This window comes from Galeopterus variegatus, unplaced genomic scaffold, assembly GCF_000696425.1.
Source record: "Galeopterus variegatus unplaced genomic scaffold, G_variegatus-3.0.2 Scaffold1434, whole genome shotgun sequence".
Taxonomy (NCBI): domain Eukaryota; kingdom Metazoa; phylum Chordata; class Mammalia; order Dermoptera; family Cynocephalidae; genus Galeopterus; species Galeopterus variegatus.
This window is the reverse complement of record NW_007727545.1, coordinates 380,941-395,580: the sequence shown is the minus strand read 5'-3', so window position 1 is coordinate 395,580 and position 14,640 is coordinate 380,941. Positions and strand designations below refer to the sequence as shown.

The 14,640-nt window shown below is 38.0% G+C and overlaps 1 protein-coding gene across 1 annotated transcript; it reads right to left on the bottom strand.

Annotated features, from left to right (window-relative positions):
• Positions 1 to 1,659: 1,659 nt before the first annotated feature.
• On the bottom strand, positions 1,660 to 13,450 carry CLTCL1 (clathrin, heavy chain-like 1; the record flags this gene model as incomplete). Its single annotated transcript, XM_008576970.1, has 2 exons — positions 13,293 to 13,450; positions 1,660 to 1,928 (listed from the first exon to the last, which is right to left on the bottom strand). Coding segments are annotated over exons 1-2 (426 nt in total), but the record flags the coding sequence as incomplete, so codon positions are not given.
• Between the last annotated feature and the right edge of the window lie 1,190 nt (positions 13,451 to 14,640).

Below are 14,640 nucleotides of genomic sequence, written 5' to 3'. Positions count from 1 at the left end.
GTTGCTCCCGTGCCTCGCTCAGCCAGTGAGCGGGAACCGGTCCGTATGTGGGATCCGAACCCTCGGACGGGAGCGCCGCCGCACTTCCCAAGCGGCGCACTATCCAGTGCGCCACCGGGCCAGCCCGTTAATTTCATTTTTTGATTGTTCCCTGCAAGTGTATAGAAATGAAGTGATCTTGCATTCTGCAACCATGCTGAACTTATCAGTTCTAATTGTTTTTTATTGGATCTCTTAGGATTTTCAATATATAAGATTATGTCTTTTGCAGATATTGTTTTAATTCTTCCTTTCAAATCTGGATGCATTTTATTTCTTTTTCTTGCCTAACTGCCCTGGCTAGAACCTCTAGTCCAGTGCTGAACAGAAGTAGCAAGTGTGGATACCTTTGTCTTATTCCTGGTCTTAGGGGACAAGCTTTCAGTCTTTCACCATTAAGTAACATGTTAGTTGTGTTTTCTATAGATGCCTTTTATCAGGCTGAATAAGCCAAAGTCTCAGTCTTGCTTCTCCTGTACATCTCTAATGCCACTGCCTCTATCTAAGTCACACATGCCTCATTTCTCCTAGATGTTACAGAGTGGAAGAGACCCCCAAAGTGGAGAGAAATACTCCTTTCCCTCTTTGCTTGTTCTTCACCTTTCTCATACATATCTCTACTCCAGAACAGATTATATGGCTTTATTCCTATATCTGCCTGTCAACTAGTTTCCCAGCCTCCAGTCTTCATGGTGGGCCATCATTAACATTCTGATAGCACTTATTTCCATTCTACCACACTGCCAAGAAGCAAAATTAATCATATCACTCTCACTTAAAACATGCTATAGAATTCCCATAGCCTGCAAGATACAGCAGGCACCTCAGTCTGGCCCTACCCATCTCTCCAGCCTTCTCCTTTAACTGCCTCTTATGATTACCTATGGGTACCAGCTACAGCGAATGACCCCAGACTCCCTGAAAGTGCCACTGTCTTCCATTTCTATACCTTTGTACAAGCTTGTTTCCTTCTGAAGTGTACTTTTATAGCTAGCAAAATGCAGCTTAGATGCCCCCTCTGTTGTAGGTTCTCCCTTAACGGACTCTCTCACGGCTCCCACAGCACTCTCTTCAAATATTTGACAGTTCTCTAACTATTAACATTCTGCTGACATACCTTCCCCACTAGGTTACAGCTAACAAAGATCTATATCCCCAGTTCCAAACATCCTGTAGTCCTCAAGTATCTGTTGACTGGATCAGCCACCAGGAATGAAAAAAAGGAGGATAGAAAAATACTTCTTTCATTATAAAAGGACTGAGTTAGTCACCTTCCATTAAGTCCTTAAAACAGAGCCTAAAGAATACTTCTCATAAATCTAGAGGTTCCAAGTTGCTCTACAAAAATCCTCAATTCACTTCTCAAAGCTGCACCAGAGACAGTTTACAGAACGAACATCAGTAACCTGATGGAAAACAGTTGTTAAACGGACCAAAGTTGAGTTAAAATTACTAGATCCTAAGTTCAGATTTTTTAGAAATCTCTATTTCTTTCAGTCCCAGGCCTACTTCTTCTGCCTTACATCATACCAACCTCAAATGATCTAACCATTCTACTCTAATACTAGGGCTCTAAGTTACATCAGACCAACCCCTGAAGGCAGCCAAAAGCTTACTTACCTGAGCCGAGATGCCAATGAGGAGCAGCCACTTCTGGTACTCATCAGTTCGGTAGTGGATCATCTGGCACCCTGCCAGATTGGTGTGCCTATCAAACATCTTTATGGGCTGAGAGTCACCTTCCATGCTCCAGTGGTAGACTGTGGTCTCAGTCACCAAGGCAATAGTGTTCACAGAGATCCATTTCCAGAAAATGACCTCTTCTGCCATAGTATGAGACTTCATTTTACTCTTTATCTCAATATTAAAGATTTGAAGTGTCTTCCCAGCTAATATTTGATGTGATAAAGATTAGAGAAAGACAAATTAAAAATCTGAAAGACAAATTCTTATATTCTTAATTCTGAATCCTTTTAATATAAGTTGTATTACTTACAGCTAATCTGATTAACAAGGGGAAAAAAGCTGCCTGAGTAATAATTAACCTTACTTTGCTGTCTAAATATTGAGAAGAGCTCCCTTACAGGTTCTTCTTCAGAAGAATGTAAAAGTGTGTGAATATTTATAGAATGTATGAATAACCATCAGAAATTAGGTCTATTGAAGCAATTCTCAAGACAAATAGTTTTAGATTGGTTTCGTCTAGGTTCAAAATACTTTTCTGGATAAGTTAGCAAAAACATAAGACATCCTTTCTCTGTTGTCTCCAACTTTCACGAAAAAAACCCATAAATATCCCTTCACATTAAACCAATTTCTCCATATAACAGGGTTCTCCTTTGTCTTAAATTCTAAACAAGTACTGTCAAATAGACTCATCTTCAATGTTGGAACTATTCTACACCTGCACTATCTATTAAAGTAGATATTCTGTTGCTATTCAGCATTTAAATGTATCTAGTGAGATACACTTCAGGAACTACATTTTTACTTTTATCTAACTTTCATTAATTTAAACAAACAGCCCCCATGTGGCTACAAAAGGACAGTACAGTTCTAGATAAAAGGCTTTGGCATCCATCCTCTGACAAGAGACCCATACTGTTTCCACCACTGGCAAGGAGCTGAGTTCTGATCTTGGAATCTACACAAAAACTTACAGCTAACATGAAATATTGATATTGCTTCCTCCCAAGATCAGAAACTAGGCAAGGATTATTTCTTGGACCAATTCTTTTTGACACCGTACTGGATATCTCAGCCGGTACAATAAGGTAAGAAAAGTAAAAGGCATAAATATCAAAAAATAAGTAAACCTATCTTTATTCACAGACAACATAATTATTTACAAAAAATACCCTAATGAACCTACAAATCTATAAAATAACTATTAGAATTAATAGGTGAACACAGCAATGCTGCAGGATACAGGTCAATATACAGAAATATCAATTGAATTTTGAGATGCTAGCAGCAAACAATTTGGAAATAAAGAATTTTAAAGAATTTATACCACCACCAAAAACATAACATTTAGGAATAAATTTAACAAAAGATAAGCAAAACTTCTACATTAAATGATAAAATGAATGATAAAACAATACTGAGAAAAATTAAAGACCTAAATAAAAGAGACAACAGAGGCATACCATGCTCATGGATCAGAACATTTAAGATCATCAAGATGTCATTTCTCCCCAAATTGATCTCTAAGGTTCAATGCAATCTCAATCAAAATCCTAGCATCATTTTTTTGGGGTAGAAAATAAGCTGATTCTAAAATGTACATGGAAATGCAGAGGACAAACAATTTTGGAAAAAAGCAAAGTTGGAAGACTTATTAATACCTGACTTTAAGTCATGCTATAAAACTACAGTAAGAAAATCTATGTTTAAAAAAAAAAAAAGAAAGGAAAAAGAAAATATGTGTTATTGCCAAAAAGACATACATACAGATCAACGAAACAGACTATACAGTCCAGAAATAGCTGCATGCACTTATGGTCAACTGATGTGACAAATGTGCCAAAAAAAAAAAACTCTCAATGGGCCCAAACACATTTTTTTTTTTTTTTTTTGTCCTTTTTGAGACTGGCCGCACCATGCTCAGCCAGTGAGCACTGTGAGCGCACCGGTCATCCCTATATAGGATCCAAACCTGCGGCGGGAGCACTGCTGCGCTCCCAGCGCCGCACTCTCCCGAGTGCACCATGGGCTCGGCCCCCAAGCACATTTTTTTACAGAAATAAAAAATCCATCCTAAAATTCATATGGAATCTCAGAGGTCCCTGAATAGCCAAAACCATCTTGAGAAAGATGAACAAAGTTGGAGATCTCACACTTTCTGATTGTAAATCTTATTACAAAGCTACAGTAAGCAAATGGTATGGTAATGGCATGAAGACAAACATACAGACCAATGAAACAGAATACAGAACCCAGAAATAAACTCTCACGTATATGATGAAATCATTTTTGACAGGGTCCCAAGATCATTCAGTGGGGGAAAAGACATGCTTTTCAACAAATGATTCTGTGAAAAATGGATATCTGCATGCAAAAGAATGAAACTGGACCTTTACCTTATACCATACACAAAAATTAACTGAAAATTAACTGAAAATCAAAGACCTAAAATAAGAGCTAAAACTGAAAAACTCTTAGAACAAAACATAGGGGAAAAGCTTCATGACACTGGATATGGCAATGGTTTTTTTAGATATGACACCAAAAGCATAGGCAAAAAAAGAAAATAAATAGACAAACTGGACTGCATCAAAGGACAGAAAAGAGTGAAAAGACAACCCATGGGATGGAAGAAATATCTACAAATCATGTATCTGATGAGGGGTTAATATTGAGAATACATAAAGAACTCCTACAACCTGACAACAACAACAGTAACAACAACAAAACAAATTTAAAAATGAGTGAAATTTGAATAGACATTTCTCCAAAGAAAATATGCAAATGGCCAATAAGAACATGTAAAGATGGTCAATATCACTAATCCTTAGGAAAATGTAAATTAAAACCACAATGAGATACCACCTCTCACCCATTAGAATGGCTATTATAAAAAGAAAAAAAAAATAACAAGTGTTGTCAAGGATGTGGAGAAATTGGAACCCTGTACACTGTTGGTGAGAATGTCAAATGGTGTAGCCACGATGGAAAACAGTATGGCAATTCCTCAAAAAGTTAAAATAGAATTACCATATGATCCAGGAGTTCCACTTATAGGTATATACCCAAACAAACTGAAAGCAGGGTTTCAAAGAAATATTTGTATAACCGTATCATTAGCAGCATTATTCACAGATCTAGCTGTTTTTGAAGTATTATGTCTGAGCTACACAGCTGGAAAAAAGAATTAATTTACCTGTCCAGTTATGTAGCCAAGTTACTCAACAACTCACATCATCATATCAACTAGCAAATTAACTTTTAACTACAATTTGATTTTGTTGTTTTTGGCAGCTGGATGATACAGGAGTCCAAACACTTGACCTCGGTGTTAAAACACTGCACTCTACCCAACTGAGCTAACTGGCTAGCCCTTCATCTACAATATGAGAAACAAGACTGCTGTTGCTAAAGTAAAGTCTTTTATGACGTCATGATATAAGATATATGACATCATGATATAAGATAAAGGAGTGCTGGCTGAAAACAGTTCTAAAGTTAACTACAACTATATACCATATTAAGTTTATACCATACAAATTTATGAAACAGCTGGTTTTAAACATAATTTAGGTGTGACCTACTTTTGCTGTCTTCACCATATTGTAAATGTTAAACCCTCACCATCTTTAGACACTCGCAGCTTATGGTAAACTGGTTCTAATCAGACTGAACTAAGATGGGAACTCAAACCCACGAAAAGAAATTAAGAGCAATGAAAATGATAAATATGTTGGCTAATATAAAGACTATATTTTTTCTCATTGCTTTTCTTTGCTTCATTAAAGGACATCACATAAAACTATAATAATACAATAGGATTGTTGGGTTTATAATATACGTAGATGTGTATACATATACTTCATTTTATCTATTTTTGAAATACTTTATATATTCATACATATAAGAATGACAAAGATAGCACCAATAGAGGGGAGAGGGAATGGAGCTATATTGGTGTAAAATTTTCTGCATTTTAACTGAGTTAAGTTAATATTTACCCAAAATAGTCTGTGGTAAGTTAGGATACATTTTGTAAACTCCAGAACAACCACAAAACACACACACACACACAAAATAGAAAAAAGAAAAATTCAAAAGAAAACAATATGCTATTCTTTTTTTAAAAAAAAAAACAAAAATGGCACATGGCAGGCAGCTGTGCACATGCACACACACACAAAATAGAAAAAAGAAAAATTCAAAAGAAAACAATATGCTATTCTTTTTTTTAAAAAAAAAACAAAAATGGCACATGGCAGGCAGCTGTGCACATATTCCAGGAGCACTTACACACAGCTTGCTGGAGCCAGGGTGTTTTTTGAAACAATCAAGAACACTGACAAATATTAATTACTGATCAAGAAAAAAAGAAGACTTAAATTATCAAAATAAGAATGAAAGAGAGGACATCACTGCCAACTCTAAGAAAGTAAAAGTATTATGAGGGAATAATATGAATAATTTTATGCCAACACATTAGAAGACTTAGATGACTTGGCTAAATTCCTAGAAATATACAAATTACCAAAACTGACACAAAAAGAAACAGAAAATCTGAGCAGATTTATAGCAAGTAAAGAAGTTGAGTTAGTAATTAAAAATCTTCTCACAAAGAAAAGTCCAGAAGGCTTTCACTGTTGGATCCTATCAACTACTCAAAGAATATTAAGATAACAAGTACTTCACAAACTCTTCCAAAAAAAGAGGAGGGACCACTTCCAATCTCATTTTTTAAGGCAAACATTCACCTTATTACAATGTCAGATAAAGACAGCACAAGAAAAAAAAACCACAGACCAATTATCATAAAAATAACAGAAAAATCCTTAAAATATTAATGAACAAAATCCAACAACATATAAAAATGATCATATACGGGCCGGCCCGGTGGCGCACTGCTACAGTGCGCTGCTTGGGAGCGTGGCGGCGCTCCCGCTGAGGGTTCGGATCCCACATACAGACCGGTTCCCGCTCACTGGCTGAGCGAGGTGCGGGCGCGACACCGAGGGTTGCAATCCCGTTGCTGGTCCCAGTCCAGTATGGGCGCAACACTGAGGGTTGCGATCTGTTGCCGGACACGAAAAAAGACAAAAAAAAATGATCATATACCACAACCAAAAGGGATTCACTGCAGGAATGCAAGGTTGGTTTAACATCCAATAAGAAATTCATGTAATACACCACACTAAAAAAGGACAAACACCATGTGATCATCTCAATAGATCAGGAAAATATTTGATAAAATCCAACACCTTTTCATGATAAAAACTCTAAACAAAATAGGAAGGTAGGGAACTTCTCCAACTTGATAAAGGCTTTATCTACTCAAAACCCACAGCTAACATCATATTCAATGGTCAAAGACTATTTCCCCGTAAGATCGGAAACAAGTCAAGAGTATCTGTTCTTGCCACTTCTATTTAACACTGAACCGGATATTCTAGTCAATGCAATATTGAAACAAACAAAATAAACAGAATCCATATTAGAAGGGAAGATATAAAACTGTCTATTCACAGATAACATGATACCGTATATAGAAAATACCAAGAAATCCACTAAAATCTACAAGAACTAATAGAATAAGTTTAAAAAGTGCCCAAGATATAAATATGCAAAAATCAACTGTATTTCTAAATACTAGCAACAAACAATCCAAAAATGGAATTAATACAATTCTGCACATAATAATGTCAAAAAAGAATATAAGACTTAGGAATAAATGTAACAAAAGAAGTGTAGGATTCGTACACTGAATGCACAAAACATCATTGAAAGAAATTAAAGAAGATGTAAATAGAGAGAGACCATAACTAGAAGACTTAATATTGCCAAAATGGCAATTCTTGCCAAATTGACTGATAAATTCAATGCAAACCCTATCAAAATCCCAGGAGGCTTTTTGTAGAAACTGACAAACTGATCCGAAAATTTATGTGGAAATTCAAAGGATCTAGTTTCAAATAGTTTCAAAACTTATTTTGAAAAATATGAACAAAGTTGGAATACTAACATTATCTAATTTCAAACTTACTATAAAGCCACAGCAATCAAGTAATCTAGTAATTGGTACAAGGATGGACACAGAGATCAAAAGAACAGAATTAAGACTCCAGAAATAAATCAAAGGGGAAAGATGGTCTCCTCAACAAATGGTGCTTGGACAACTGAATAGATATGCTCCCCCCATGCAAAGAAAAAGAAAAAGAAAAAAAGAACTTACAACCATACTTCACTCCATACACAAAAATTAATTTAAAAGACCATAGAATCAAATGTAAGAATTAAAACTATGAAACCACTAGAAGAAAATGCAGAAAATTGTTATGACCCTGAGTTAGGCTAAGCACTCTTAGATATGACACCAAAAGCATGATAAATCAAAGAAAAAAAATGGATAAACTGGGCTTCATCAAAATTAAAATTTTTTGCCCTTCAAAAGATATGCTATGGTTTAATGTTTTGTCTTCTCCAAAATTCACATTTAAACTTAATCCCCAATGCAACAAGGTGGGACCTTTTGGGAGCTGTTTTGGTCATGAGGGATTAATGCCATTATAAAAGGGCTTGACTGAAGGAGTTTGGTTCCTTTTTGCCCTTCCATCCCTTCCACCATGTGAGGACACAGCATTCCTCCCCTCCAGAGGTTGCAGTAACAAGGAACCATCTTAGAAGCGGAGACACGCCCTTAACAGACGCCAAACCTGCTAGCAGCTTGATCTTGGACTTCCCAATCTCCAGAATTGTGAGAAACAAATTTCTCTCCTTTATAAATTACTCAGTTTCAGGTATTTTGTTGCAGCAGCACAAAGGGACTAAAACAAAACACCATTAGGAAAATGAAAAGACAAGCTACAGACTGGAAGAAAATATATATAAATCAAATAGCTGATAAATGATGTATATCCAGAATATATAAAGAACTCTTATAATTCAATAATAAGACAAACAATCCAATTAAGAAAAGAGCAAAAGATTTAAACAGATGCTTCTCCAGAGAGATATATAAGTGGCTAATAGCCATGTTTAAAAATAAAAGATACTTGACATCATTAGGCATTAGAGAAATGCAAATTAAAACCATGAGACACTAGTACACAACCATGGGAACTGCTGTAATAAAAAAGACAGTATCAAGTATTGAAATGGATGTGGAGAAATTGGCACCCTCATACATTGCTAATGGGAATGTAATATGTTGCAACCACTTTGGAAAACAGTTAAACACTTTGCAAAAGCTAAACAAATTTACCATATGATCCAGCAATTTCCCTCCACCCAAGAGAAATGAAAATATATGTCCACACAAAGACTTGTGAGTGCTCATGGCAGCAATATTCTTAATATTCAAAAACTAGAAAAAAATCCAAATATCCATCAACTGGTGAATGTCCATACAATGAGATACTATTCAGCAATAAAAAGGAACATAAATATTAAAATAAAAATGATGCACACTACAACAGATGAGCCTCAAAAACACTATGCTAAGAAAGAAAGCCAGACATAAAAGACTACATACTGTATGATGCCCTTTATTTGAAATGTCCAGAAAAGGAAAATCTATTGAGGCAGAAAGCAGATCAGTAGCTGCCTAGGGCTGGGGGTGGGAGTGGGAATGACTACAAACAGGCATGAGCAAACTTTTTTATTTTTTTATTTTTATTTTATTTTAAAAGATGACCGGTAAGGGGATCTTAACCCTTGGCTTGGTGTTGTCAGCACCACGCTCAGCCAGTGAGCGAACCGGCCATCCCTATATAGGGATCTGAACCCGTGGTCTTGGTGTTATCAGCACCGCACTCTCCCAAGTGAGCCACGGGCTGGCCCTTGGCATGAGTGAACTTTTTGAGGTAATAAACATGTTCTAAAACTAGATGGTAGTGATGGTTCCACAACTCTATAAACTCACTAAAAATCACTGTACTGTACACTTAGAACAGATGAATTTTACTGTATGTAAATTATACTTGAATAAAGTGATCAAAGGAAGAAATAACTAAAAGCTCAACTATAGGATAGGGGTACTTTTTAGTTTCTGGTGGTGTTTTTTTTTCTTTTTTGGCAGCTGGCGGATCCAAACCCTTTGACCTTGGTCTTGTAATACTGTGCTCTAACCAACTGAGTCAACTGGCCAGCTGTTATCTTTTAGTTTCAAATAGCCTTGGATCACAGAGGAAATTTCCTCTAGCTTGAAAATCTGTCAAGTTGTCCTTAGACTGGTTAAAAGAACTTGTGTTATAGGAGGTACAAAATATTTAGCATCACAAAAAAGAAAAAAAAGGACCAACCTCCTTTGGCAATCAATCTAAGGTCAGATTGAAACAGTCAAGGTGAAGAGTGTGCCACCACAAGGGGGTGCCATTCCACCACCTTGCCCCTCCCTACCTGAGCTAAGCACTAACTGCTGTGCAGGTACTAGATTAGTCTATACGCAATCTACTTCTAAAAATTAAGGGAAAAAAGGTAAAATTTGTAAAAAGAAACACAAATATTAAAAGGGTAATGTCATGATAAAAGTGGGAATATCATACTCAGGTCAGTAATGCAAGATGTCGGCAAACTTTTTCTGTAGAGGAACATATAAGATCTCTGTCACGTATTTGTCTGTTTTGTTTTTACAACTCTATACAAACCATTCTTAGCTTGGGAACTGTACAAAAAGCAGGCTATTTGCCAGTCCCTCAGTTAAGGTATTCATGTTCCATTAAACTGATGAACAGCAGATAAGGAATTCTACACACCACCTCACACTTTTGGTCAAGTGCAAAAATGTATCTCCAGGGCCGGCCCGGTGGCGCACCGCTACAGTGCGCCGCTTGGGAGCGCAGTAGCGCTCCCACCGAGGGTTCGGATCCCACATACAGACTGGTTCCCGCTCACTGGCTGAGCGAGGTGCGGACGCAGCGCCGAGGGTTGCGATCCCGTTGCCGGTCCTGGTCCAGTACGGGCGCGACACTGAGGGTTGCGATCCGTTGCCGGACACGAAAAAAGACAAAAAGGAAAAAAAAATGTATCTCCAGTTTTAAAGTATTCACCACAAATCCATCAGCAGAGAAAGTCTGTAGAGAGACTAGGTTGAGCAAATCTGCTCCAGGCTTCTCCAGAAGGCCTGGCCACGACATGGGCTGAGCACCTAAGATATGAGGACAGACTGTAAAGGCAGATGTTTTTACAAGAGTTCCAGCTCATGAAGAGCTCCACCAGCCAAAATGGGGAGAATCTGGGAGATATAGACCAGGTCCCTGTATTTCCTGCTTTCACACTGTCACCCACAGAACTAAGGTGTATGAAATGACAGACCCACTCTGCAGAGCTCATCCGTAATTCAATTATCTTTGTAATTCAATTATCTTTGTAATTCAATCACTGTACAAACACCTTTTTTTTTTTTAAGACAGTTCTGCTCATTTTGGTGTAGGGCCTTTAAAACACACTGTACATCCTCCACTTGCCAACAATTTGTACCACAAGGATCTGAGATCATCCTTATGGCCACAGGATTGCAGTAAAAATAGGATAAAGCCTTAAAACTATCTCTCTTTGGTTCCAGAGCCTCACACTTCCCTATGCAAAAGATAACAGCACTTCAACGCAGTTATAGTTGAAGCAATTAACATGAATATTGAGAAAGAAACAAAAAGGAGCAGCCCCTGCAACCCTGAAGCTGGCCTGGCATTCACAGATAGGCCATGTTGCTCTCCTGCTGGACATAAACCATCTCGGAGTACACGAACTTCAGACAAGGGCCCTCTGAGACCACGATAAAGTGAGACAAAGCAAGCCTGCTTTGGAATTTTGTCTAAACACAGACAAAAACAAGTTTACTGTGCAATCCACAAAATACCAGCACTCTCTCAGCCAAAACAGTGACTGCTACTTCTTTACCAATTACAGCTTTATCCTCTCTCTCTCGTCTTCCCTCCCTTGTAGATAAGATTTATTGAGATACCCAATCATAAAATTACCCCCACTTTCTGAAAGCACCCAATCTACAGCAAATCCTTGCTTCTTTAGTACATCCCCGAATCATCCAACCAAATCCCAAATCCTATAACAGGTTCTTTCTAACGCTCTCTTACTGAGACACCCCCTAGTTCCCCATGGTATGTGTTCTCTCTTGCTGCAACGAGTAATAAAACCAACTTGTTCAAACACAGGTATGTTCCTTGTGGTCTTTGGCTGGAAGGGATTAACAACATCTAAATACCATGTTTCCTCTACACCCCTACCACCACTCCCAAAACACACACACACATACATGCATGCACACACACTAGGAGATCCACACTGCACACTGTTTTTTTTTTGTTTTTTTTTTTGTCTTTTTTCGTGACCGGTAATGGGATCGCAACCCTCGGCGTCGCGCCCGCACCGCGCTCAACCAGTGAGCGGACCGGTCTCTATATGGGATCTGAACCCTCCACGGGAGCGCCGCCGCGCTCTCAAGCGCCGCATTCTACCGAGTGCGCCACCGGGCCGGCCCTGCACACTGTTAAAGAGAACTAAACCAGAGAACCAGGAAGGCCAAAATGCAGGTCATTTCTGAGATCTGCTGAGAATACCAAACAGCAGACATGCTAGATAATGTCTCTCAAAAGTACTGCAGCAATATAAATTGCAAAAAACAATGCTACAAGGTGCGAATTCCATCAAAAACAGCCAAAGGATAGTGATACAGTAAGAGAAACTGAAAAGAATCATTAAGAATCCATAAAATAGTTTACATTGCTACACTCCATATTCAAAAAAATGCTTTGACAAGATTGCAAGGAAAAAGGTAGAGTGATAATGGAACAAAGCTCCTTTCAAATAAAAATAATTCAGCTATTTCTTTTTAAATAGAAAGGTCTTAACTTCCAGATGTACATACACTTACTGAAATGACAAAGTAGAACCTATTCCTGTAACAAAACAGAAGCCTAGGCAAAGCTAATATTTGGCTTTCACAAATTTTAGGTCCAGAAATAGTTTTCACTTTTCAAGGCAAGTGATATAATACATTTCACATAAACATTAATAAGTCCACTACACATGTAATTCTTTAATTTCCCAAATCAAGACAATATGAAAAGATTCTCTATTTCTCAAGAATAGAAAGTTTCCAGCACCTGAGGTTCCCTGAGTGCTGAGAAGTAAAATTCTATTAATTACCTACTCTCCTGTCGCTGATGCACTTCACAAAAGAGTAAGTCTCTGGGCTTGTATCCTGGGATGACTGGAGCACCACCACAGCAGGCCCTCAGGCAAGGATGCCACGCAGCTCTACTGGGGAACACAGTGCTGTCCAGACATAATGCATCTTTGGACCCAAGAGGACAAGGTCCTGGGGATTCACCCCCTCACAGTGTCTGGCACTATGGATGATATTACAAAGAAGCTCTGGTGCTCAGAGGCCTCTTCTTAGGGCACACTAAACACAGCTTTTGCTAAAACTTCTAGAATTAAGTTGAATACTATTGATGACACTTTGTTGTGAGCTTACTGACACTTGCCCAATATTTAAGGTAATGAAGCAGTTAAAGCAAGATAAAATTCCTTTCTAAAAATCCCTTTGGACTTACCTTTCAGAGCTATCACCTTAGAGGCTGGATTCATGATGGCACTTTCTGCAGAGATAGGCCGTCTGATTGGAGCCATTGGATCACTCATGTCAATAATCACTACCTGTGCCTGCTCGCCAACTTTCTCTCGGACACATATGAACTTGTCAGATTCCATGGTCAGTGTGCTGAATCCAATGTTGGCTGGATTAATTCCAAGATTTTGGAGCTAAACAGAAAAGAAGTATTTGATTAAAGTTTTTGCTCTCTGAAATAGATTAGCTCTAGCCTAGTATTTACCAAAGTCTAACAGAAGGAGGGGGAAAAGTTAAACAAGAGTTTAGAAAAAATGTTAACATTAGGTAAACATTCGAGGGAAATGGTGGCTTGCTTTTCTACACCTTTAACAGATACAGCCATAGGTCAACAGAAGCCTGTGAGTCAACTCTCCAGGGGCTTACAATCCCACAGGGGTGATGAGACACGTATAAGAATAAAGACAACACCAGGGAGTATGAAGGATGCTACAAGTGATACAGACAGGAAGAAGTAAGTTGTGGGGAGCCCACAAAAGAACACCATCAGAAAAGGCTTCCCAAATAAGCCCACCACTGAGGAGAGCTTCAGGAGGAAAAGGTCTTGGAGAGGCGAAGGTGGAGGAAGAGGAAAGAAAAGAGAAAAAACACAAAACTGATTTCTCTAAAAGGCAAACAAGAACAAAGAACTAGCCTAGAGTTTTTGCATAAAACATTTCCCTAGATACCATCAAGTCTGTCTCAATCAGATTTAAGTGAATTTCTAAGTCAGTTTGAATACCTCCCGGCAAGTCTGAGGTTAATAAAAAAGTCAGCAGTTTTGGTAATCTTCCAAGATAGATGGATTGCTTCTACTTGTATAAACTGAAATCAGATGCCTTTCTCCAAAGGCCATCTTATACAGAGTGGCTGGACTAAATAAAGACCTGTTAATGGGATAAGCTTCAATGAAAAACCCTGAGAAAACACACCCTCAAGAAATGTATATCACCCCTATAAAGAGCCATGCTTACTTCTATAAATCCCCCTGCCCCAACCAACCTTTATTTTTAAACATTGATCTACCCAACCCCAACCTTACTACTGTTGATTTGACATTTTAACATCTGTTAACCTTGTATAGGTTTACATTAGCAATAAAGATCATGGACCACAATAAGCACTACTCTTTGGAAGGAGCACAAATAAGACCATTCATATGGTATAATTCTTTATTCTATCATTTTTTTTCCCTTTCTTATAGACATGAACTCTTCAAAAGCAGGGACTGTATCTTATTTGTATTTTGTAGCACAGTCTAGCATATTTGGGACATTTCAGCTGCTGAGTGGAGC